Here is a 26,550-nt window from a genome sequence, read left to right as displayed (position 1 = left end):
AGGATATAGGTAGGCAGCAGAAAGTTGGAAACCGGTTTCCAATGTGATTCATGGAGATTTTCAGCAGTTGCTTGCACAGGTAAATTATAATAGCTGACATTTACATTTAGCTTTTCACTTATTAAAATCTAATGGGTTAAGGGCTTTTTCTTTTTGGTAAATGAAATACTCAGGCATAACAAACTCGAACTGGCTCATGGTACTGACTGTGTCAAGTATCTTGACTTTCAGGCACAGAACTGATCCACTGATTCTGCAGAATACTGCTCACCTTCAAGTGAGAGAAATTAATTGTAAGATGAAGGGAATTGCTTATGAAAGTTAGGGGAGGATTTTAATATCACTGGAATTTCACAAATATTGTCCATGGCTTATGAACAACTGGAACCAAAAGGATGTACTAGTACTTTAATAAGATTATTTCTTTGTTCCATCCTCCCTCATTACCAATAACATCTAGAATCACTCCCTACCTACACCTTTACTAAGACAAAGCGAGCTCCCCTATTGCCATAACATTTCCAACCCCTTCCTCCTACATTTTCCTTCTCGTTCCATATTACTCAACTAGATTTGGCAACATTTTTCCTTCACAGAGTTCAAAATTACGTGTTCTGACAAAAGAACAAAAACCAAGAATAATCCAAATTATGTCCACGGAGCTCTACTACATACTATTAATAAAAAAGTAGCATTTGACCCAATGCTAATATAAAGTGATTCTGAAACAGTAATGACACATGGAAATAAATTAGAAAGCTACAGTAATTTCCAAAGAGTACTTTTCACCTTCTTTGGTCTTATATAGATTTTGATATCATTGCTTCTGTTAAAGACAGCATTGCAGCTGATATCAATTTTGACCCAGCCTTTTAGAAAAGGCAATGATGTATTATTTTAATTTCATCAATTAAATACTTTACACTAAATCTGTGTAAATGGCAGTAATAGACATTTAGCATTCCTTTCAAGTCCTTTGCAAGTAATTTCCTTTCAGCACTGCAGAGTATCAAGATTGCAGGCTGTCAGTATCACTCTATAGACTTCCACACTACAATGTTAATTCTCCAATGAAGTAGAGACATCTTCATTAATAAGAATTTATTTGTATATCTGGAAGAGATCTGCAGTAAATCTTTACAGCACAAAAATAAACATGGCTCCACACTGAGTCCAAAGTGTGAATGTTACCGCTTTAAAAAGTGCACAACAAGCATCTTATTAAAAAGGAACAAGAAAAAAACATAATCCCCCCCCCCCCCAACAAAAACAAAACCTCTGAACTCACAGAAAAGCAAATGGTAGAAAACTGTATTTTGGGCAAACCAAGTCAGGTCCAAATAATTTTAATAGGCCCCTACTGGGGCTTCTGGAATCATTGTTGCATGCATATCTCTAGTCATATTGGACTTCTCTTTCAGCTTTGACTGGAGTAATGTGTGTTCCATCACACCAATCTGTATGTCCATCTGAATGGTTTCTTGCTTCAATTTTGTCAAGGCCTGTTTAATCTTCACTAGAGGAGCTGTTCAAAAAAAAAGATAAACAGTGGAACTCTGACAGCTACTCAACACAAAAGCATTGTTTTCTATACTTCACTCCTTAAAATTGAAGAGCTGAATGAACAAAAGGGCGTTCTACTCTAAAGACATGATTGTAGATACATCATTTTTAATATGCAAAACATTATAAAGACAGAAATAGGCAATGATAATTTTGCTCTTTTCTTGACATCTAAGATCTTCATAAAGATTTGCATCAGCATTAAGACAGGTTTTTCAATTATGTGTTTTGCTCAGCTGAAAGCCTCATCGCCATACCTGACTTGAGGTTTGGTAGAGAACACAAGACACCTTCAACAAAGGGTTATCTCTACCTGTGAAGAGTTATTAAATAATGTTTCTAATCCCTCACTTCCTACTATTATGATGCTGCTGCTGCATCATATTGCTCCTTATAATTGCTCTTGTTTTATTTTTCTTTAATCAAGTATAAATTATGTACCTGTCACTAAGAAAAAGAGTTTTTGGTTTGAAGCAAAAACATACTTACCACCATCAGTCATACTGCTTCCTTTCTCCTCTGTTTCTTGCTTTACTTTCTCTAATACTTCTGTAATCTTAAAAGAGATATTTTTCCTTAATTAAACTAGATGAATGTCAAGTTAAAAGAAAAAAATCTCTGCTGAATAACTGCATTAGTTAAAAAAAAAAATAAATAATCTATCTTTCTTGTTGAATACAGAGGAAGAATTTTTTCCAAACATTCAGAAAATCGTAATTTAACTTTAACTACATTAATGTTGTAAAAAAATTACACAAAAGCAAAAAGAGTAACAAGTTGAACAAACAGCATGGTGTTACTGAGAGTCTGCCCATCCCGAATGAAAACAACAAAGTAAGTTTTCACACAAAGTGTGACGCTGGATGGAAGAAGATAGGAATCAATATCCTTGCAGGCCAAGATTCACCAAATAACCATGCCTGCTGCCTGTCTGGAAGTGTCAAGACTTCAACATCTAACTGTGGAAACCTGGGAAGCAGCACAAGACGGTGCAGCAGTCAAGCCTGCTGGCACTGGCACAGGTACAGGTATGTAAAGTGCACGTAGGAAGAATAAAAATGCATTTCAGCACTGACTATCTATCGACCAGTCTGCCTTTGTAGACAATGAAGAAAACCCAAATATATCATTCTACAGTACAGTCAAGGTAATAATTCAGTATTTTTGTCTGTAATTTATAAGCAGCCCTTTATTAGGGCTTCAATGAGCCTTCTCAGTAACAACAAAGAACCATTCCTGCACGCCTGCAGTGGTAACGGTATCCCCGAGCGGGCTGAGGTTTGACTGCACTGAAGGCAGATCAGCAGGAACATCCAACGTGTCTAGTTTATCTCAGATATGCACCAATGCATCTACATAGTTTGAAGGGTGCCAACCACTAATATATTCATCATCACTAATGAGTCTATCAGCTTCCAAAGCACAAACACATTATAAATCTCAAGTCATCGTAAAATACATTCTTTTTCAAACCTACTTCCTTGAGAGTGAAATAGAAAGCAGCTCTAATTCTGCAGAATTCATATGCTCAGAAATCTTTGCCAGAAAACTCCCATTAAACTGCTGTATTACCTACTGCAGTTGGACTAGGTGATCACTGTAGATCCCTCCTAACTGAACTATTCGATCTTAAAACAGCTCAAACTTGTTCCACAATTTCCAGCACATTCTTAATGTGTAATCTATTTTATGTTACTTATTCCAGAGACTTTATTGTGTAATAAAGGAAGTGGGTTGCTCAAACTCAAACAGAGCCATTAAAAAATAATTTCAGAGTCGGACAACGGGTTGAAGTATTTGGAAATCAGGCCATAATTCTACATGACATGCCATGAAACACTCAATTTGTGGAGGCAGTTAGGAGTCTGGAGATTTTTCTTTGAATTTGTCAGAGCAGTGATTTAAAGGCAAAAAAAAACCACCACAGATTTGTGTATAATTTCATGTATGGAAAAAGTTAATATTTAGCAAATATTGCTTTTAAGTGCCTGGAAAATGAAAATTTCAAATTGTTAATTTCAACTAAAAATTAACAGTTGAGCTTTTCTTCTTCCAAAGAATTTATGGATATGACTTATTACTCTTCAATAATTCTAGGACATGAGTTATAAAATACAGAACACTTACCCTCATTTACAAACTGAGCTCACGATTCATGAGTTAAAAATCAATGGCAGCCCTGGTTTAAAATTTAGGCACTGGACTAGATCACCTCTCCTTAACAAACATTAATCTTTAACATGAGAACAAACCAGAAAGAACTGGTTTCATTAAACTATAAACACTAAATGATGACTCTCTGAAGACTGTTTTAAAATAAGATGTGTTTTACCTCAGAAAGCACTCTAGTCCTTTCAATTACTCCTCCACTTCCCTCCTGGTACTTCTCTTTAGCCTGGAAAGAAACATGCTTGTTGCTGTAATGACAGAGTTGAAGAGATGTATGCAGATAGCTCAGAGAAAACACCAAAACTTGCTCTCACATGTTCCAATTCCAGAAACTCTCCCACAAAGTCCCAATGACATTTACAAATGAGGACAGGCTTGAAACATCGGCCCCTGTAATGCCTATCATTCAGAACTTTAAAGCAGTTCTCAAAACTGTAATTACCAAATACACACCAGATAAGGAGTATGTTTTTTAATCACTGACATGAGGAAATAGACATAAAGAAAATTTGCCAGAACGCAACAGAACTGAATTCTGAAGCCCAGAACAGTACTTTGTCAACAGTAAATTACTATCTTGAAGATACTTAAAAGTTTAACAGCAAGGCAAACAGAAAGCACCGAGGTCAAATCCTGTTTAAGTCTTATTACCACAAACAGGAGGGCTTGCCAACAGGCAGCTTAAACAGGCCTCCTAACTAGGGTATCAAAAAGCTTCTCAGACAACACTCTATTGGCATAAAAACTAAGAAAAGCAAATAAGCAGAGTGCTTTGTGCACATTAGCACGAGTACTCAGTCTAAGAGATGGATGTTGGACTGAGACTGTAGCTTCTCCAGTCCTGACACATGTGTGAACTGCACACGGAAAACAGAACTAGCAATTTACTAGCTGCTCAAGACCGGAACAGATTTAGATAATACTCAGGCAAAAAACATTTACTTTGCCTGGTAGAACAGTTGAAAAAAAATTGCTAGTTTAGCTTAGGAAGAATATAATTTTACAACTAATCAACATGTCCCCTGCTTTATATCCAACAGCAAAATTCATAGATAATTCACTCCACTTCTTCTTGGCCTCTATCCTCACTTTATAGCAAGTTAATACTAGAGAAGGCAACAACAAAAGATCAGCAATACCTCACTCAGCAAGGCTTGGGCTGAACGGTATTCTTGAATCAAGTGCTCCAACTGATTGTTGATGTACTTTTCCCTGCTATTGATCTTCTCCAGTGTTCTGCTGATCTCATTATGGAGTTTGTCAAGATAACCCTAGAAAATCACATTCTCTGGGTTGAAAGTATAAAGATAGTACACAAAGAGTACTGAAATGATGCTGTAGTTAAGAAAGGATATGGAAGACTATAGTGAGAGAGAAAATAGTACAGAAATGCTGTGTTTAGCCAACAAAAAGTTATTCCCAACGTGTTCTGGTTTGCCCACCTCCAACAAAACACATATTTCAAGCTTTACTGCTTCCATCACAAATGTCAATGTCAGTATGTTACTCCAGCAACAGTATTTGACAGTATTGGGGGTTTTTTATCAGCACTTATTTTCGGATTTTATTATTCTATTTTGCCTTCTGCAGTCAGCATGTACTTATGGTAATGCATACATTACTGAATCCTGATATCCCAGTTAATCCTCACACATACAACTCTTTCTCACAAGGTATTTTGCCAGTCACACTGTCCCTAACCATCATTATCATATTTTTCCCTTTTTCGTTTAACAGCAATAGCACAAATAAAATGAAGGAAAAAGAAATCAGTTTGGTTCTTAATGCATATCAAATAAAAGAGAAAATGAAAATGCTGATAGATCAGTGAAATAATCTGTACATACAAGACATACCCTAGTTTCTTTCAAAGAAGAATCAATTCCATCCTTATGCTGGTGCATTTGATCTACATGAATCCTCCAATCCTAAAAAAGATGTCACAAATTAAAACATAGGTAAGTACAACTTTTATCCTCCTCTGGTTACTAAAAAAGGCGGGTACGCAAAGCAGGGTCAGTTCTCTTTTATTTATTTATTACCACATATCATTCTGCCCCTGCTATATTCATAGCCAGAGGCACTTGCTCAATGTGACACAATTTGTAAATCTCCTAAATGTCACATGTGACACTGAGATCGATAAACAAACACTGACATCCTCACTGATACCCACAGCAGCTCTGCTTTTGAGAGTCTGATCTTCACGGAACTATTACTGCTAGAAAACACTCTGGACACAAATACTGAAAATACTGAATGTAGCTGCACTAGCTCAGTTTATTCATAGACAAAATTAATGCTTTAGATGCCCAAATCCTACAGCTCCAGACTATCAGTTCTTCCCTTTCTATTTTAGACCTTACGGATACCAGGAGAATGAACAGAAATGAAAGAGGCAGAAATACCTAAACTTGGTTTTGATAATGGGACATAATTAAAAGAGGGAAAATTACTTCCACCTTCTGGATTATAGGAAACATACATGGACTCAGGGATGTGGGATGAGAAAAGGTGCTGTGAATTGTCACAGGACTTTACAATTAAGTTCTAGTTTCTAATGTCATTGATTAAACCATTAACACTCTCCTGGTACTACTTTTACATGCACAGCTTAGGAAACAGAATATGATGCCTTTCTTGTAGAATGGAAAAAGGCCAAACACTTCTATCCAGCTATTTCTGAAAGCATGAAAGCACAGAAGCTAGAAAAAGAATAATCCTCTTTTCATGGTCATTTTGACACATTCCTTACAGCCAAGAGATGGTGCATTAAGCTGGAAGATGGTAAACCATAGATCCTACAGTGGCTTTAATTTTTCATGTATGTCTTTATTAAGTTTTAATTCCTTACTGTGAGAATCAAGCATCATGTTCTCTGCAACAGATGGGCTTGCTGACGATCACAGAAAAATGGTCTGAACCAGGCAATTCTTCACATAGAAGAATGCAGGACAGTGTAAGACAGGCAAGCAGTTCAGCAGACAGTTGAGAGCGCCCCTGTTTTTGGCAAGATAATTATCTTTCATTGCATTCATGTGTATGTATTGTACTGATATATCACTGCTGCAGATTGATCCAACACCCCAAGTAGCTGGGTCACTACAAATGAACGATTTCAATACTGCTCTGATCTGTGTGTGCTACACAAGCTCCTAGAAAGAATGCTCATGGCAATGCCAGGAATGGTCCTAGGTTTGGTCTAGCCAAAGGTAGATGTCTACTTATAAGCTGCTCATTCCAGACTACTTGAAACAGATATTGGAGAGAAATACTCATAATGAATATACATATGATATATACACATGATGAATTTCACCTTGAGATAGTTATCTAAAAATTTGGTAAGCAAAATCCACTGAAAAATTTCTTTTTGCAAAACATAAGGAAAGCACATAATGACCAGATGAGAGGTAGAGACCAACTGTACTGTTACGTAAAGTTCAGAAAGATGAATTCCATACAATCAACCTTTCATGTGGTTGACAAATGGAACAGTTGAAAGAAGTTCATCAGCTCTCTTCCAGGACAATGTTTTAAGAGTTGGTAAACTAAGGGTATAATTTTTCAGAAGTGTGAATACATTGGAAATGTCAAAGGATTGAAGAAGTTTCCACTGAGCAAATACATAGAAATAAATATGCAGAAGTAAATATACAGAAATAAGGTGCCCTGTAAGTAGCAGAAAAAAGTACTATATAATATTGAGAAAACACCCTACTGAAAATTATCGCTTCTGTGGTCAAAGTAAGTGGCAAAGGTTCAGACAAGACAGCACTGGAGAGCCCATTTATTCACAAGTCTTGGCATGACAAAAGACAAAAACTGTAAATGGAAGATAAACAACACTGACTGAAATAACATTTTAATCAGCATGTGTACACACACAGATCCATTCTCAGGTACCTTATTATCAGTCCTGACTGTAACTTTCAGCTGTGGAAGCACACGTTCCACTTCCAGATTCCACTCTGCTGCATCTGTCGTGGACTGTAAAATCTCTTCTTGCTTTGAAGTTTCATTCATGTCCTGTGTAAAAATCACAGTTTGTATAGGAAATATTGTTATGCACAGTGAGAACTGTTAGAAATCATTATAATTCATATTTAGAAAAATATTTATATCAAGAATTATCTAGACTACAGACATAACAGATTTCTTTAATGGCTTTCTTTGAATTCATAAAGATTAGGAATTGTAACATATCTTCTCATCAAACTTAGAATTGAAAAGAGTTAAATGTATATAATAAGAAATTACATTTCAGAAATGGTGTTTGCATTTGTATCTGTAGTTTAAAATACATTCAAGAAACAAGTATCATGTTTCCCTAGATGTTTCTGCAAAAAATCTCCAGCAAATATTCTAGCAGTCCTTCAGTGATATCAATTTAGAAACTAGCTGCACATGGTTCCTTTAAAATAAGCTGATTCATTTCAGTTGGAATATTTTTTCAAGTTCAGACTACACAGGGATTTTCAGATTTAAATCAACAGAAACAAACTGCTGCTACAGATTTAAAAACCCTTCAAGAGAGGACTGATGTGTAACAACTTACTGATCTGTATGTTTGTGCCTTTAGGACATTCAGGTCAATATAATTTTCTTCGTTGTCTGATTCTTCTTCCTTAAGGAAAGTTGCAAAGTTAGACTTCAGTAGGTATTGTACAATCTTTCTCCATAGTTTCATTTTACAGGAGCACAGAACAAGAAGTATTAAATTCCATATTTCTGAACAAAACAAGACATGGGGAGTTTATAATAGAGCTTATGAACAGACACAATACCCGAGACAAGATGAAAGATGAAAGCTACCCCAGCATTAAAAAAATAAAACAAACAACCAAAAAATCCCCCTAAACCTAAGCCCACTCACATCAAATGGGCCATTATCAAAAGTTGTATGGTAACTGCAGTTTTTACATTTCTTAAAGCTTTACCTTAACAATAAAACCAAACCAAACAAAAAACCAAACCGCACCCAGACTTGAATACAGTTTTCAAGATGTTGTTTGCACTACATGTTTGCACTACATGCTGGAGTTGCAGAATGATGCCATATTTTAAGTGTTCAGAATAACACAATTGAAATTAAGGCAACTGGTTTGTTTTCTTGCCCATGAGACCACACACTGGACTGAGAGTTTTACAGAATTCTCTATTATAGTCTCAAAATTGCATTCTTCAGTGACTATGACCAGCCTAGAGCCCATCACCCATAACATGCATTTTCTGTGCATTACCCTCCATCTATCTACGCTGTATTTCACCTGCCATTTCATCACCCATACACTTCACCCTCATACACGTTGTCCTTCTGTTAACTGGCTTTTCTACTGAAACTGAAATTTCACCATCCACCTCCTTTCTAGACAAATTATGAAAGCTGCAATAACAGAGGTCTTAGTGAAGAACCCTTCAAGACTCAGTGAAAACCTTGGAGCTTATTCTTCTTTCTTCTACTCTACCCAGTTTGTAACCAACAGGGACCACTGTTTTCTTCTGGCATGTTTGACCCCTAGTCCCTGAATACTTGCAAGAAATTACTGGCAACTAGATGGGGACTATCTTTTGCTACCTGGACAATAAGTATTTGTGCAGGACTTCACAGACCATCCTACCAGAACAACAAGACTAGTTATCAGAACTGAGAACCCAAACTGTGCAGATTTCCTTGCACACCCAGCCTCAGTACTGCTGGCCACGTAGTGCAGGCTACCCAATTCTCCAAGATTTACAAAACTTTTACAGTTCTGATTTACAGACTAGACTTGTCTCTGCCTCATCAATTTTATTGAGAAGAATCAAACCCAAATAACAATCAATGAAACTCATGGCTAGCATATAACTACTGGAAATATTGCTAAATTCAGTTATGGGTACAGCTAATATCAATATACTGGCAGCAACAATGGACTGAGGGAAGAAACTTACACTGGCCTATAATTAGTCCCTGTAGAACCACAAGGGGCTCTAAAACCTGAGTATCTGCTTGGTATAAACCACCTGGGAACAAAATACCTAGTAAGGCAGTAAAACCTCAATGGTTTTATTAACACACAATTCAGAAGAGCCAACAGAACAGTTAGTTGTGAAAATCATGGCCTAGAGCAAACCCAGAGGTTCTCTGAAGGCCTTCAACTGTGCTTTAGTTAACTGTTTCATGCCTGCTTCCCCATTTAGGCAGCTTAGACCTTAACAAGATACAGAAAAGAGCAGGCAGATGACTGTTTTCCTATTTAAACCTTTCAGCCAACAGCTCATGTTTCTGAGGCTGGTCAAAAATGCAACACAGAACGTCTCTTATTCTTCTCATAATTATTCAAGAACTTTTTCTGTGGAGAATTGAAAGCTGATAAAAACGCAACCAGACAGCCGCATCACAACAGTTGCGTATTGTATGAAATTTAAGAATTGGAGTTTGGAATTTTTCTTGGCTAATAAAAATAAGCAAAATAATGTAATACTAAGGAAGACTGAGAGAAAATGAAGAGGAGAAGTAAACTCTTCAACTGTTACATTATTGTGGACTACTGTGCCCTACAAATTGGGACTATAATCATATGAAAACATTACTGGCACTCTATTTCCAACATTCTGACCTTTATTTTTCCCCAAGCAATTGAACACAAAAGTGGGATAGCTGTGGCATTTTCTATTCAATATTGCTCGGCCTTAGCACTCCAGAAAATTGTTTTTCCCTCAAGTAATTTTTACTGACATGGCAAGTGACCACTCCCAGGCTCACAGCTTTCAGTGTTTTGGTTTTGATCTACATTTATCTTGCACAGAATCATCAATTTTTGCAGAAATCGGATGTGAAATTAATTTCTTTCTGAAATTTTCACTTTAATTGTCCTCAGCTAACATCCTCTCCAGAAAAATCCAGTTTAAGTTAGCAGCAAAAGGACTCATTTCACAGAGACAAAACATGCCTGTTAACATGCCAATGTCTTGTGATCACATTAAGCTACCAGGTTACAGCGAGACTCCATCTCTCATAAAACTAATCTTCTGAGAAAGTCTGTCAGCCAGAAAGAACTTCTCCTCAACATCCATTCATCAGTAAGTCCTAAAAGCATATTAGAACTTACAGGTATATTTCATAGGCTGTTTCATAGCCATGACAACTTCACTGTAATTATTACAGTTAAAAAGTAGGAATAAATAAAACAATTGATCCTCAAACATTGCCATCTTTTTGATAAAAGGCATTTTGAAGCACACAGAAAGACTTACTCTTCAGCCAGAATTAATGATGGAATACTATTACCACTGCATTCATGGAATATATAGCAATGAGCTCCTATGACCTTTGTCTACAACAACAATTCTGCAACCTCTATTCAGATCTTTGTTGGTATTTTTAAATAAACATTCTATTTCCAGTTGTTCTTCTCCATCTACTCTGTTCCCAAATTTCAGACAAACTAAATACCAAAGTTAGTTTCCTATTTGCATGAAACCTAAGTTACAATAGTGAGCACTGTATTGTACTCACTATACAACAGAGTGAGTACAATATGCAAATTTTTTATTGGGCAAATTTTAGCACTGGGCAAATTTTAGCCAATTCTTTAAACAGGGATTGAAGTTTTGTTTAACATCAAGAGCTTGCATCAGTAGAACACAACTCTGAATCTCTGTGATTTTAATGCATGGTTAGATTCCACTGCACATAAGAACATGTGCTCTGTCTCAATGAGTTCACAACCTTATCTGAAAAGCAACAAAAAACTCTACAGAGAATCTGATGATGCAGGAATGGAGCCACAGGGAAAAAAACTGAACAGCTAATAGAAAGGACTTCATAAACAAAGCCAAGCAAAATGAACAGTGAATAAAAATGTGCTGATAGCTGACCAATACTAGTATCATCAAAGCATAAACCTACTGCAACATCCTCTTCCAATTTATTAAGTGTCAATTCTGCATCATCTTCTGTTATTTCTTCTTCTTCTAGCTCTTCTGTTGGATATGCTGGCCTGAAATTAATTCAAAGAGCAGCAGAGCTTTTAAACACAGTAAATTGTAAATACTTCTGTAAATTGCTCCTTAGCAAACAAAACATTTTATGAGAAGTAGGGATGGTGTGGAATATAATGAGACAGTGATTAGCATTTCACATATTTAAACAAATAAATTAACAGCCTTAAAAGACTTTGTTTATCTTGCATTGTTTATCTTGCACTTTATCTTAAAAGTAAGGATTATTTACTATGCCAAACAGTACAGTACATTCATAATACAAAAACATCTGGGGAGTAAATTTTGGTTTTCTCTTTTGGTCTAACCTCTTAAAATTCAAGTGCAAGTCACCACAGACTTATTTGCAGCTCACGTTGGAATTTGTGTATTAACTTTGCTATATCCATTTCAAAGCCCATCAGAGTGAAGGAATGAAATAAAGAACACTTTTAAACACATTTTCATACACTTGAAATTATCTGTGATCTAATTTCTCCTAATGTTTCCTTCATATTAAATAAAACTACTGTACCCTACTTGTAACATGATCATACTGTGCATACCTCCAGCTGAAGAGGTTAAGAACTGATTGTTAGAACCTAAAGGGACATTAAATATTTCAACTCAACTGTCAGATTAACAAGGAGTTATGCATAGGGAAATGACCAAAAAAAGGTCATCAGTTACATCTTAATTAGCTAAGTCTAATAATGGTCCAAACTCAGGCTTGCTGGTAATAGACTAAGTTGTGTGAAATTGCATTAGGAATTAATTGGTCCCAGTGCTTCAAGCCTAGTTGAATTTTGCATCTCAAGAAATGTCAAGTAAAACATTTTTAGTCATTACTAGGTTTTGTCTTTACCATTACAACTTACATCTGTTTGCTGGAAATCAGTGCATAAGGGAGGATGCTTAAAAGTGTATTATACCTTTTCCAGCTAAAGCCGGTGTGTTTCAAGGCTTCTTCAGCTAAACAATCAAGAACATAGCACACTTGCTCTCCACAACCAGCCTTTAATTTTGAGGGAGGAAAATCCACAGGCCTTCCCTAAAATAAAGAGACGTGCTATTTATTAATGGCCCATTGATCTGAGTTTCCTCGCAGGGAGAAAATATTTTTTTACACTAAAACCAAGGCATCCCTTGTGTGTGAAGATTTTATTAATGTTAATTTACGTTCTTCCCTTAATGCAGCTCCAGTCAGGCAACAGAAGGGAAAAGAAAACATCCCAATGCAGTGTAGAAACCTTAAAGCACGTGGTAACAAGGATACTCATAGGGAGCAGAAGAGTCAGCAGCCACAAGAGAGATGGATGGTCAAGCTCACAGGTGACAAGCTGGCAAAGGTAAGAACAGCTGTGGAGAAACTCGAGTCCTGAGACTTAAACACCAGCTTTTCAACATTGTTTTGTTTGCTCCAGATTTTATTTATAAAATATTTTTATTTATTGCTGTCATATAGAATGAAAATATTCGTTTGTTATGGTTTAACTCCTTTAGAGAACAGTCTTAACATCACAGCTCCACTGTAGTATAATCTTCCATAAGATCATACTTTCTGTAAGTTGATATATTTTCCTGACCTTTGTTTTTGTTGGTTTTTTTTTTTTTTTTAATTTGAAAAAAAAATCCCAATACTTCCTGGCAGTTTATACAACCTTTTACTTCTTACCAAAAAAAAGAAGAAAACATGAACACCATTGTGAACCATTCCCTTCACTGTGAATTATACCACTGACCATGGCAGGAGCAGGATCACAAGAACTGTGCAAACTTTCCAGATAAAATCTCTGCAAATTATGCTACTATAAATGAGCAACATATGTGGCACTACAAAAAGTAAACCCAGTTCAATCCATTTTGTAGAACAAAAGTAATTGGAATCATATATATTATTATAAGACCATTTTCTGCAGTGCTAAAATAATTAGCAAGTGTATAAACTTCCAATTAACTAAGTAACACAGTAGAAACTTATAAATAGGAGAAGTCTGACCGGTCCTTGTGCAAACAGAAGCAGGAAGGAGCGGAAGTGTGTGATTGTGGTTCTTTCTGAAGGTGATGCACATGTCTGACATACACCTGGGAAAACAGCCTGTTCAACACTTACAAAGGACCGCAGTTCCGAGAGCACGTTCGATATCACCGCGTTGGGGTCATCGCACTCCTGGGGCTGCTCGAAGGGACGTCCCGCTTTCGTGATCAGCCAAGCAGCGAGCGTGCAAAACATGAAGAACTGCTCACCAGGATTGGTGGGTAGTGCAAAGTAGTGCCTGTTTCAAAAGCAGGAAGAATGACAAATATTATGAGCTCCTGGAGCTCTTACAGCATTACAGGCCAGCACACACCACAGAGCAGTTTCTTTCTCTGACTTTCTCAATGAGCAATCCATCTGAACTAAATTCAGGATGCCTGGTTTCACACGTAATCACAGCAGGCTAAGTTTTCACAATCCAGCTCACTTGTTTCCAGCTTTGAGTGAGCTATTAATCAACATTAATTTCCAAGGAATCAAATAGAAACTGGGTACTCCTCTCTCCTGCCAGCAGGATACCTTCAGTTAAACACCACCAAATTAACATTTCCACACAAACTAAACTTACTCCCCTCGTTGGAGGAGCAACTTGGAGGAGTTGTTTACCTGAGCAGTCTCAAATCGCGATGAGCTCAATTCTGTTACCATTATAGAGATGCAGAATCCCATCACTTCATAAAAATACTACCACTGGCTAATGGAGAACCTATGCAATAGATCCATTCAAGTATCCCTTGCTTCCCTGCTCCAAACATCCCAATGGTCTGACAGCTCGCTAGAACCAATTTACAGCTGCTGTGCTCATGCTTGAGCCTGCTTCCCAACCAGGGAATAATCTGGACTGCCTACCTACCAAAATGTTGCTTACAGAAAGCTTAACTGTGACACGCTGCTGTGGAGCCTGGTTGAACCTGACAAGATGGGTTTGGAAGTTATTTGGGTAGGTGGATGTTTGGAACATATTGGTCCCATTTCCCAAGTTTCCTGCTCCCCCGATAATTAAAAAAAAAAAACCAAACAAACATATGAAGAAATGGATATGGATATGAAAACCCAGATGGATATGAAAACCCAAACTTAACAAGAATGGATCCAAGACCCTTTTTGCAAAGGGTCAAAAAATATATACTCCCCACAAATAGTTACGCTGAATTCAAGACACTCGGGATTATTCAGAATTATTTAGAATTTAGGTAGAACTATTTCTGGCACAGGTACCTTGGCCTGCAGCTTTCCAGTACCTGTCGGGGGGCAGGGAAGCTCAAGTGCTATTTACTTATCACATCTCAGCCTTCGGCGTTTTGAAAGCTTCCAGATGACACGGGAAGCTGTGCCTCTGGCTGGTTTTGCCTTGAGCCAGGACCTGGCTGGACCTGCCAGCCGGGACCTGCCCTCCTTCTTTCCCTGGGACTTCTCGCCCTCCGACCCCTCCCGCCGCCGCGCTGGGCCAGGAGCACCTGGAGAGCGGCCGCATGTTGTGGCGCCTCAGCGCCTCCTCCTCGCAGCTCAGCAGCTTCAGCTTGTCCAGCAGGTCCTCCATGACCACGAACATGTGAAAGGCCGCGCCGGGGCCGCGCTCTGCCGGCCCCTCGTCCGCCGGCCGCTCCCGCTCCCGCTCCCGCTCCCGCTCCCGCTCCCGCTCCCGCTCCCGATCCCGATCCCGATCCCGATCCCGATCCCGATCCCGATCCCGATCCCGATCCCGATCCCGATCCCGATCCCCCCGCCGGCCCATCCCGGCCTCCTCCGCCATCTCGGCCGCCCGTAACCAAGGCAAAGCGGCCTGGGGCGGGCCGGCCACGCCCCCCGACCAATCAGCGCTCACGGGGCAGAGTAACCCCGCCCATCATCACCATATATGGCGGGGGTGTGGCCCGGCCGCTCCTCCCGGTGCCGCTGGATCTTTAACTTTCCCGGTTCCCACGAGCTTCCCAGCGCCTCGCACGGTGCCGGCGCAGGGCGGGCAGCGTCTCGCGGCCTCAGGTGCGGTACTCTGCAGCTGGAAGAGTAAGTCTCGGGAGCTGAGGAGCTGTAGCGGGAGGTCAGTTGCGGCCGGCGGCTGGAAGTGCCGCGGGGTGGTGGGGAAGGGAGCGCGTGGGAAAGCTGGGACTCCCGGGAATGTACTTGGCACTGGTGAGGTACTTCGAGTGCTGTGTCCGGTTCTGGACCGCTCAGTTCAGGAGGGACACTGAGATGCTGGAGTGTGCCCAGAGAAGGGCGGCAGAGCTGGGGAAGGGTCTGGAGCACAAGTCTGATGGGGAGCAGCTGGAGGAGCTGCAGGGGCTTAGCCTGGAGAAGAGAAAGCTCAGGGAGACCTTATCACTCTTTACAGCTCCCTGAAAGGAGGTTGTAGCCAGCTGGGAGTCAGTGACTTCTCCCAGGCAACTAATGACAGGACAAGAGGACACAGCCTCAAGCTGCACCAGGGGAGGTTGAGGTTGGACATTAGGAGAAATTCACAGAAATTGTTGTCAAGCTTTGGAATGGGCTGCCCAGGGAGGTGGTGGAGTCACCATCCCTGGAGGTGTTCAAGAAACAGCAGGTTGCAGCACCTTATTGACAAGGTGGCAATCAGTCAAAGTTTGGACTTGATCTCAGAGTTCTTTTCCAACCTAAATGAGTCTGTGATTCACTGAATGTAGGAGGCAAACCTCACCTGTGTACTGCTGACACCAGACAAGGCCTTTGAAGAGAGACACCTCTTCTTCTGACTTCTTCCTGCATTTTATTTGGGTTTTTTGTAAGCTCTCTTCCAGAAAATATTTGAATCATTCTGTCATTTCTTCTACAGGAAACCAGATAGCACATGCAGGGCCTGAACTGTCCGGAGAAAAAGAAGCACTAGGGAAATATTGTTAGAAACTAATCACCTAACCCTGCAGGCAACCCAAGGCACCTTCTTGTTTCACATTACCAGCTTTCTGAGAAGAGTGTCATGATGTTTTCAGTCTTGTCTTCTTGTTCTCCTGTGCCCACACAGAGCTGACCTCGCTCCCTGTGCCAGTGTTGTGTCACTGTAAGGGCATTGCAGGTCTGGCTGCTGCTGCTGCGGTGCTCTGGCTCTCTGGGTGCCCCAGCACATTCCCAAGTGGCATTGACACTGCTGTAGAGATCACATTACTGATGAGAACTGATTTCTTCTCAGTTACAGCTTGCAGGAGTTAAAATTAAAGGGTTTGCTCAACAAAGCTGGGCAAAAGAAATGGTTAAGAGAAAAAGTCTTTTAATCCCAAAGAGAGAGAAAAGGAACACAAAAAGTGTGAAAGCTTCACATGTATAGAAACTTAGTTTGCACTGGAGAAACAACTGCTTTCCTTTATGGGAAAGGCATTAACTGTACCATGTGTGTGAGGCAAAGATCAACAGAGAGTGCTGTATATTTGGTTTTTTGTATATTTTGGTTGCCCATGCAGTCCCCAAAGGTGTCACAGAGGTACTGTTTGAACCATGTTACTCTGAGAGCATCACTGCCAATTAAATGTGATTGTCTGTTAAATGTGGCACATCACTCACTAAGAGAAATATAGCATTAATTGCTGGTTTTGAAAACAGCAAGCATAATATGTTGTATCAGTCTCAAGTTAGAAGTGATGGGCAAGTGAGTGAAGAACCCAATGAAACATGATCTACACCACTAGTAAGTGGAAAGAGAAAAGAAGGTGGATACTGGCAGTTGTTGCTGACATGGAGCAAAGTTATATATCATAAATGTTTGTTTTACTCTTTCATCACCTCTGTCTCAGATTTAATAACTTGATGCGTCTTTGTTGGTTTTGGTTTAGTTTTCTCTCCTAATGAATAGTGAGAATACATAAAACAATCACAGTAGCTTTACAAAAGAAATAACATGCAAAAATCATTGGGGTGTAAGATTTACATTCACCACAAATACAGTGACACCCTCCAGTCAAAGTCATTCATTAGTATCAAAAGAACTGGCTAGCAAGCCTGGCTAAGCCTGTGCCTTGTGTAAGTTAGGAATGGTACCTATAGCTGCCTTTTGAGAGGAAGAGGACTAGGGAAAGCTCTTTAAACTCTTTTCAAGCTATTTGATTCGTGAGGTAATTTCTCCACTGTGGCATGCTGTATTTTAGGATGTTATGCCTGAATGGAGGAAGAGTGCGGTTTATCAGCTACAATAAGATTATTCTTTTTCTATTATGCATGAGAGCCTTCAGTTCATTGCTATTTAAGTGACAAACCAGAAGATATGATGAGAGACTCTCCCCTGCCTTTGCATTCCTACCCTAGACTTCTATAGACACCTTTTTGAAAGTTCAGCTGATGTCCTTTTGATCTGATGAAAAGTAAAGTGTGAAAAGTTCTCTATATCTGCAATATTTGCAAATACAATCAAATTTCCCACCCAAGACAGTCAAGTGTTGTAGTAATCAGAAATATATTTTAAGAAGTAAAAAACAAAAATCACGCTTGACAAGGGGCAATGTTACATCATTTTGCAAATTATACTTGACCATTTTTATTTGATGTCCTGTTCAGGAATGATGAAGATTAATATACCCTAACCCTGCAAGAACACTGAGTATCAGTCTGCAAGGTAATGAGAGGACCTCAGCCATTATGAAATGTATAGGATCCTAAGGCCAAAAATCTGGGCCAAGACTTTTGGAAATAAAAAACATGGTACAAAGGCCTACAGTTCCTGTACAAAGGAAATTATATCATTATGGTGTGTCTTTTACCTGCCTTTAAGCAGGTTTTCTCCCCTTCTTTATGATACCAGTTTGACATGAGTCTACTACAAACCAGTGAAGACATGAAGGGACAGAACATATCAACTCTTACCATCTATTTATTTTACATCAGTGCTACACTTTGGTGTAGGTTTTAGCTGACAAATAATAAAGACAACAATGATTACTTATTTCTAATAGGGAGAATTAATTAATTCAAACACCGTTTATTAATGGTAGAGAATTGAGGAGTGTGTGAGGAATGCACACCCTGATTATCTCTGGGGTCCGGGACAGAGCTCCTGGTCTGTGGTGGCAAAGCTCTTTCAAGACGTTCTGCCCTTCCTGCCAGTTACACCATCATGTCCTTTTTTTCCCTGTGATGGTACAACTGCTTGGCACCGTGTGAGGCTGGTTGGTAACGTGGGTCATTGCAGCATGGCACTGGGAAGGTATGAGCAAACTGCAGCTCAGAAGGGTTTGAAGTTCAAGGTGGAAAAGGTGTGGAAACACATTTGAAGCTCAGGTGGTAAGGTGGCAGTGTGCTGATTTGAACATGTAGGTGTTTATTTAGGATTTCTACCTAAAGTTTACTTCAAGTTTAAAGACCAGAGCTCTGTGTTATAATATTGATTAAACTGAATGAAGACCCTTGCTGTCCCAAGGGACTCATGCAGCAGAAAAGCCATGAAAGAGACATTGGCACACTGGGTAGGAATGTGCTGCCTGCAAGAGTATTTTTTTTGTCAGGGCTAAGGAAGGGCAGAAGTATACTTATAGACTGGATTAAACTTACTCATTTGTACTTATGGGCTTTAGGTTGTACAGAACAGGAAGAAGTTACAGGGCTGTTTTCCAAGGATTGCATCCTGCCTTGTCCTTTCCCACATGGGAATGATGTTGTAATTCACTGGCACAAAGGGGGAAAACGTCTGCACTCCTACTACCACCACCAAGGCAGATAGCTCAGAATATGTTAACAGAACACGGCTTTTCCATGAGAACATCCCTAGTGGAAACACCTCCTTGAAAATTTGTAACCTGACTGTGACTGATGAGGGCACTTATGAATGCTATGTGGGAACAACGCAAAATTCTACAAAACGGAAGGTCATGCTGCATGTAAAAGGTCACTAAAACATCAAAAATGCTTGGATAGTGACAGTGGAAATGGGATGATTTTCTCATGTTGTTTCTCACATGGAATCAAAATCCTCCAACCCAGTAGAGCCCATTTTGAGCTGATGGTGTTATGAAGCAATTTGCTGTCTCTGGTGAAACACTGTAACATGAGTTGAAAAATTACAGCGCAGCACTTGTTTTCATAACCTACTGCACAGTGGTTTCTAAGGGATTATGAGGTGGTATATGTTATGTGGCTTCTCAGAACAGTACAGACCCTGGCATTGACAGTTAAGTTGCTATGCTTTCTTCTGAAATTTTGAAAGTAGTAAGATTTATTTTTTTTCCTTTAGTTGTTTTTTTTTTTCCCCCATCTACAGTCTCCTCTTACTATGCACTGGAATACCAAAAGACAGACACAGAAAGGAAACTGAAGTGCTATGCCTTTCTCACTTATTCAGCACCAAATATGTCTTGGCTACAAGGCAATATATCCATCCAAGAAACAGATCATAAGGAAACCAGGGATGGAGTCCTCTATTCTCTTAGAGGTGACCAGAACATTATAAGCACAACAGCAGATCCTTACTACTGTCGTAGTCATGTCCATTGTTTAATCTGGACTGCTGAATGGAAGATGCAAGGTAGGAATGAATGGAAGTCTCATCCTGCATCATTACTAAATGTCACAGGTGGCTTCAGAGCCAAACTGAGGACAGTATTTCTGCAGTGGGGCAACATGGATATGGAATAGTGCAAAAGGATGTACCCTTCTCTTTGAAACTCACCTGTTAGGATTACAAGGCAACATTACAATTTAAATCCAAGAAGTAGAAATGAGAGGGTCTAGCTCACCCTTCTGTAAGTTACTTTTACTCTGAATATTTCTTCCATATCAGTTTCACATTTTAAGAGGTACCTAATAAATAAACTTTACACTCTATCAAGGAAAGAATGAACTTGGACAAAATACACAGAAACCTTAGAGAATATGTGGGTTATATGAAAGTTTGCCTGCTGCTCTAGATGCATATGGTCCTTACTCAGTCCATTTCCCATCTTTTGCCAGACTTTTAGCAGTACTGTTTGCTCCTTCCACTGTACATGCGTTCTTAGGTGCCAGTTTGAGTGCTGGGCTGCATGGGAATGGAGAGCAGCAAACACTGCCTGCATTTTAGCAAACAGCAGCTCATTTAGTTAGTTCAGGAAAATCAGGACTATGAAACTTCAACTCTGTTTTGTCGTCCTCCTGAATTTCGTTGGAAATTCAGTTTGAGTAAATAACTGGTACTTTTCGACCTCTCCTGTATCTTAGGAAATATTTTTTAACTGGATGAAGAGCAGTTTCCTTGTGAGATGTGCATGGCTGCTTCCATCACCCTAGCATGTACCCAGATGCTCTCAGTTCCTAATCCACTGCACGTGCTTCAGAACAAGAATACAGTTGTTAATATATATGGAAGAGCTTACAATATGTAGGGTTTCAAGTATGCTGTCACAGTAGCTGACAGTTGCACTGTAAGTCTCTGTTTTGTTAATCTATGCCTCTGATCCGCAAGAGAAAAAGGTACATTTGGTTACACTTTTATTTGAATTTTCCTGAATTCACCGATCCCCCTCAGTAGAACATTTTGAAAGCAAACTGCCTTAGTTTTCCTTCTATAATAGCAGTGTGAGGTACAGTTCCGTTTTGTTTTGTCTACATGATTTTCTACCCCACACCTCTGTTCATTCAGCCTTACACACAGAAACCAAGCGTGGTTATACCATGTCAAAATAACGTATTAGCTTCCTCTCCAGCTGACTGCCAGCCACCACAGCCTCCTCTGGTTTTCCTTTCTTGGCTGAAAATCCCTGCTGTTAAATTGATGGTTGTGCTATGACGCTAGTTTGTCTTAACTAAGTTATAAAATATTAAGACATTCCTTCCACTTACCTGCCTTCTCCTTCCCTTCCTTGTTTTTTTAAAGCTATTCCTTAACTGTTAAATGTTCAACATAGACAAGTAAAATACTTAAGTCCACTGTAGCTGAAAGCTATTTCTAACTAAATACAATCTTTTTATGCTTTTATTAAATTGTGTTGTAAGAGTTTTATCCTTTTGCTTTAAATGTGCAGGTATCTTATTAGTTACATTTTCTCTCTGCTCCCAGCGTGTGGGATTTCATGCTACTTTACACAGGAACTAAGACTAGACTGAATCACTTCTATTAATGAGCCCCCCAGTTAAAGGAGAAATAGTCAAATGAAAAAGAATTTTTTTAAGTATTGCTGATACCAACTAGATTTTTTTTTTTTTTTAGTGTAAGATAGGTTTGTTTTTAAAATCTTCAGGTCCTTCTAGAAACATATAGTGATGTTTGAATATGATATCAAAGTAGTGAAATATGTTTTTATATTTGTTCATAGTAGTATCAGACCTCGTAAAAAAATCAGAAAATGTCTGAATAACCTTCATAGTATTTTCAAAATAACCTACAGAGAGTTCTTTAATTATCCTTTTCAGATTAACTGTCTAATACAGAAGGAAGTAACACCGTAATTCCTTGTGAATACAGCAGTAACACTGCAAACACTGAAGGTGTCTGTGTTGTTTGGAAATTAAACAGAAATTCAGTGACTTCAGTTGTGGCCTCCTTCAATGGTATATCCCACTCTTACCAGCCTCGAGCCCAGATAAACACAAGTGACCCTTCACTGATCCTGCATGATCTTACTGCAGTTGACAGTGGAGAATGCCTGTGTAATACTTCAACACCTCACTACACAAAACTTTTTGTGGCAACTTTGCAAATTGGTAAGTTGCCACTCCTTTCATTTCAGAGGATGGGGACCAGGTAGGGTGATGCACAGCCAAAGAGTCAATTGGAAATCTTTAAAACATTAGAAAAATCATCTTGTATAATTGGTACAGTTGGGTAGAGGAGACATTTTATTATTGTTGTCCCAGGCAAGAAAAGGTTACATAAGATGTTTTTATTTAAAGACTAGAAATTCCTTCTTTTTCAATCAGCAGCTTATTGTGGCCAAGGTCTCAAAATCGGTGGCTGCCTTCAGTTGCCACGAACTGCCCTCAGAGCTGAGGGCACAGGGGAACTCTCAGAATCCTGTTCTAAATGTTGTGCTCACAGCAAATATGGCTTTAAAGGCAGCAGAGGGATGATGGGAAGCCCAAAGATGTGGTAAAAGTTTGGCTGCAGAAGAAACCTGGTTGAAGAGAACACAACAGTTGTTATTTTCAAAACTTTAATTCTACGCTGTGGGCCTCTTTTATGCCTTTGTATACATATGTTTAAATGAATGCCTGTGTTTTTATAAACTGTAGTAAATTTCCAGCTGTGAAGTCTTAGTTACAGTTTTGTCATTGTCAGCAGCACATATAACAACAGTAGCACACAGGCTACTTTAATTTTACACAATTAAATACAATCACCTAAAGGACTGAGAACTAATATAGGGCACCTCATCAGTGTTTTTCAAGAAAGAAGAGAATTTGAAACATGCCAGGACATGAAAAATAGTGGCAACATAAGTGAAAAGGGGCTAGAATAAGTGATAATAGCTGAATGTTTTTGTCTTCCTTTCTTCCCCCTCCACCATGATAGCTTAGTTTCTTTCTGAAAACTTGATGTTTTAAATGGCAGTGGCTATAGACAACCTGAAGGAGGGGAGTTAGATTAAAGAAAACAGTTAAATCAGCCAAACATACTTCCCTGCAGATCAAATTCCAACATGATCATCCTTATCCTGTAAACCTAATATTGTGCTTCTGAAGTAGGGAGTGTTGAACACCTCCAAGGCGTCACATATTTAACTGGCTCTCCTAAGTTATATGCACAAGTCCATCCAGTTTAAACTTTATGTTTACTGGAGACAGTCCAAATATGATCAGAATCATCCCCTACAAATGTCTTTCTTTAGCTGCTGTCTACAGATGGATCTTACGATAGCCCTAGGTGATAGAAATCCCCTCTTTAGTGGTGAAATTACTGTGCTGCTCACAGAATCTTCCTGCTCTTGGGCCAGAAATACATTACACAGTACAGAGAAGACACTTACCAGAGAGATTGGCACCTTTGTGGCAGCACAGGCAGGTAAGCAGATAGACAGTAGGGTGGAAGGGAACGAGACAGGTCACTCTGTTGCAGAGCAGTTGTGGCACAGTAGCTGCTCAAGCATCAGAAGGATTTCCAAGTGTCACTGGAAAGAAGGCTTTTAAGGGGAAAAGAAGGATGAATTTACAATCATTTAAGAGGGTCTCTCCTGTGTAAGGAAGGGTTGCAGCTTAAAGCTGCTCTACCAGAGGAACTGACAAGATGTGGATACAGAGTCAAGCTAAAGGCAATGACTCGGTTAAATGCTATGTTTTGGCACTTTTCAATTTTTACTGTTTCCAGAGGAGCGTAGAATTTTTCAAATTCTTTGGACTAGACACAGCAGTGGAAAGGTAGCCTGAAGTAGAAGAACCATACAGTTCTTCTGACAGTTTGGTGCCACGCAGAGGTTTGTGCTAGACGGGCAATTGTGTAATCCATTGTTACCACCCACCTTGGGATTTCTTGTGTCCACCTGGATTGCATGGTTGCACTAAGAAGCTGGGAAATGTTTTAGATTAAAGTTGCAAAGATTTTGCAACAGAAGTCGTGGTCCAGGCTGGATAACACTTACAGAGCTGCTCTACTGGAAATCAGCAGAGCCATTAATGGCACTGAGCACCGTGCCTGGAGACAGTGTTTAATATCCTGGGGCAGTTGATTGGTTTTAAATGGGACTAGTGTTAAGAAGTCATCAAATCATACCATATAAACACAAATACAATTCTTTATCAGGAAAATTAAGTAAAATAATGTGCTTTTGGCTTTTTCTCCGTTTCCTTTTAATATTCTTTCTCCCTAAATCATAGCTTTTAGATTATAAATAAGAAAAATCATTGCTTTGATATAGATATTGAACAATAGTGAACATTAATTTGTGATATAAAGCACTTCTGTTAAATTTTTGGAATTTTTATTTTTAAAGAAAATTCAAGCAACACCTGGAAAATTGTGCTAGGAGTGCCTGTTGCAGTAGTGCTGGTAGCAGGATACTGTCTCTATATGAAGGTATGTGCAATCATTAGAGTATTTATTTTTTAAGGTAATATTCCCTCAAGATTTGCATAGGGGTTTGAGTCAAACTTTGCAACTTTTTATGAAGCATTATGACGCATTTGTAATTGGCTGGCTCTGTCTTAAAATATTCTGTCTTTTTCCTCTGCATTTGCTGTGAGTACCCTTAAAAAACCCAAACTTTCATTATTAGCCCATCTTTCTGTGCTTGACAGCACAGCCCTATCCATGGAGAGATATACCTCCAAACTCCCTTGGGTTTTGTCACAGTCTGAATTTGGAAAGCTTCAGGAGGCATTTGACGATGGTTACCGTGAGGTTCAGCAAGAACACGTGATTATGCCTCAGTCATTTTTCATGTGTGTCTCACTTGGAGATTCACTTACATGCTTTTTATTAGTCAATTTTAATGCTAACATGCTTTAGAGATGATAATATGCTTTTGCGATGCCGGTCTTTAAAGAATTTAAGCAAGATTATCTTGGGACCAATTGAGACCTTGAACATATCATAATCAGAGGAAGTGGAACAGTTTACAGGGTAACTCAGCTCTGGTTCCATGATGAAGGACTCGATGGAAGAAACAGGAATGTTTCTGCACTATTATGTGGATGCTTATTTTACTCAGATAATGTTAAAATGGAAAATGCTGACTTAACTTTACAGCAAGTGTGTCTTGTTCTGTTCCCAGTAGGGGATTAATTTTACACTTCAGTAGTTCTTACAAGCATTTTTGTTTTGCCTAGCTACGCAGAAGGGCAGAAATCCTATGAGCACCTTGACGTACCAGAAAAAAAACCAAAATCCTTCTGTGCACACAGGTGCACTTGAAATTGTTGATGAAAAGAACAAACAGTTCCTTCACCTTCCCCCTTCAGTTACAACAAGAAGCCACATGGAAATGTGATTCTCTGAGCAACAGTAACAAACAAAGGAACTGATAGAAGGCGAAAAAAAGTCAATTGACACTTGTATGTGAGAAGTTGGCATGAAAAATTGGAACTTGGATTTCCCAAAGGGTCAGAGAATTTTCCACAGAAGAAGGAATCCCTAAGTTTTGAGGGATTTTTTTTTTCAGTGTTAGGGAAAGAGAAGGCTTACTGTTTTTCATTTCTTTTAGTATTTGTGCTGGGTTACACAAAACTCTGGTATCCACCTTTTCTCTTTTCCCAAAATATGCTAATTTAGGTTGTGGAGAGGGACTTAAGGAGAGTACTCTATTATCCTAGGAGAAGAATGTATCCACAAGTGTGAAAAGACTGGAATGCTGATGCCTCAGACAATCCAGGTGTGCACACCTGCCACCTCAGGCTACCAGCTGGGTGTTGTTTCTTTGTCCTTGCACAAATGACTCATCTGTGATAACTCCCCTCAGGGAGGCTTCAGGACAATTCACTCACATGGCCTGAAGATATTCACCTCTGCTGATGGCCATAGTGGATCCACCTGTGCTGACAGTACAGGCAGCCTTAACATCTTAGAAGGTGTCCAAGGTTCTTGAAATCTCCAGTGATCCAGTATTCATCATTCAGTGAAGAACCACACCTGGACTTCACTCAGGAGGTTGAGGGTCTCCTCCCCTCATTTCATGGGAATTCTACCACCCAGGCCTCTACCACCACCTTTGATGGATCAGGACTACAACCACCATTGGAGTTGCAGCGACCAGGTCTCACTGCTGGATCCAGTGGGTGCCTTGTGAGTCCTTCCAGTCTCAGCCCTGCTCCAACTGCCTGTGCCAGCCACTGCAGCCTCACTCCAGCACTGACCCTCCAAACCATTCCTGCACAGGTTTTAACGGGTGAGGGGAGACTGACTGCCACCTCATTTTGGCATGGTGGGTAGGAGCTTTTGAATTTTCTGGTAAGCTTAACCCAGTTTTATCAGTACT

General features: G+C 39.4%; 2 protein-coding genes across 2 annotated transcripts; one reads left to right on the top strand and one right to left on the bottom strand.

The window, feature by feature from the left end:
- Positions 1–1,086: 1,086 nt before the first annotated feature.
- IFT57 (intraflagellar transport 57) lies at positions 1,087–15,348 on the bottom strand. Its single transcript, XM_050333583.1, has 11 exons — positions 15,193–15,348; positions 13,811–13,973; positions 12,630–12,748; positions 11,627–11,717; positions 8,291–8,359; positions 7,639–7,761; positions 5,589–5,660; positions 4,872–5,003; positions 3,896–3,958; positions 2,053–2,119; positions 1,087–1,525 (listed from the first exon to the last, which is right to left on the bottom strand). Exons 1-11 carry the CDS (start codon positions 15,285–15,287, stop codon positions 1,347–1,349), a joined length of 1,173 nt encoding a protein of 390 aa, XP_050189540.1. The 5' UTR covers positions 15,288–15,348; the 3' UTR covers positions 1,087–1,346.
- Positions 15,349–18,485: 3,137 nt separating this feature from the next.
- On the top strand, positions 18,486–26,448 carry HHLA2 (HERV-H LTR-associating 2). Its single transcript, XM_050332392.1, is given in 7 exon segments — positions 18,486–18,576; positions 19,249–19,384; positions 19,386–19,558; positions 19,932–20,195; positions 22,058–22,348; positions 24,571–24,653; positions 25,406–26,448. Coding segments are annotated over 7 exon segments (1,065 nt in total). The 3' UTR covers positions 25,433–26,448.
- The last annotated feature ends 102 nt before the right edge of the window (positions 26,449–26,550 follow it).

This window comes from Myiozetetes cayanensis, unplaced genomic scaffold, assembly GCF_022539395.1.
Source record: "Myiozetetes cayanensis isolate MyiCay16 unplaced genomic scaffold, myiCay2020 scf5-8, whole genome shotgun sequence".
Classification (NCBI taxonomy): domain Eukaryota; kingdom Metazoa; phylum Chordata; class Aves; order Passeriformes; family Tyrannidae; genus Myiozetetes; species Myiozetetes cayanensis.
This window is presented reverse-complemented; position numbering and strand designations above follow the sequence as displayed.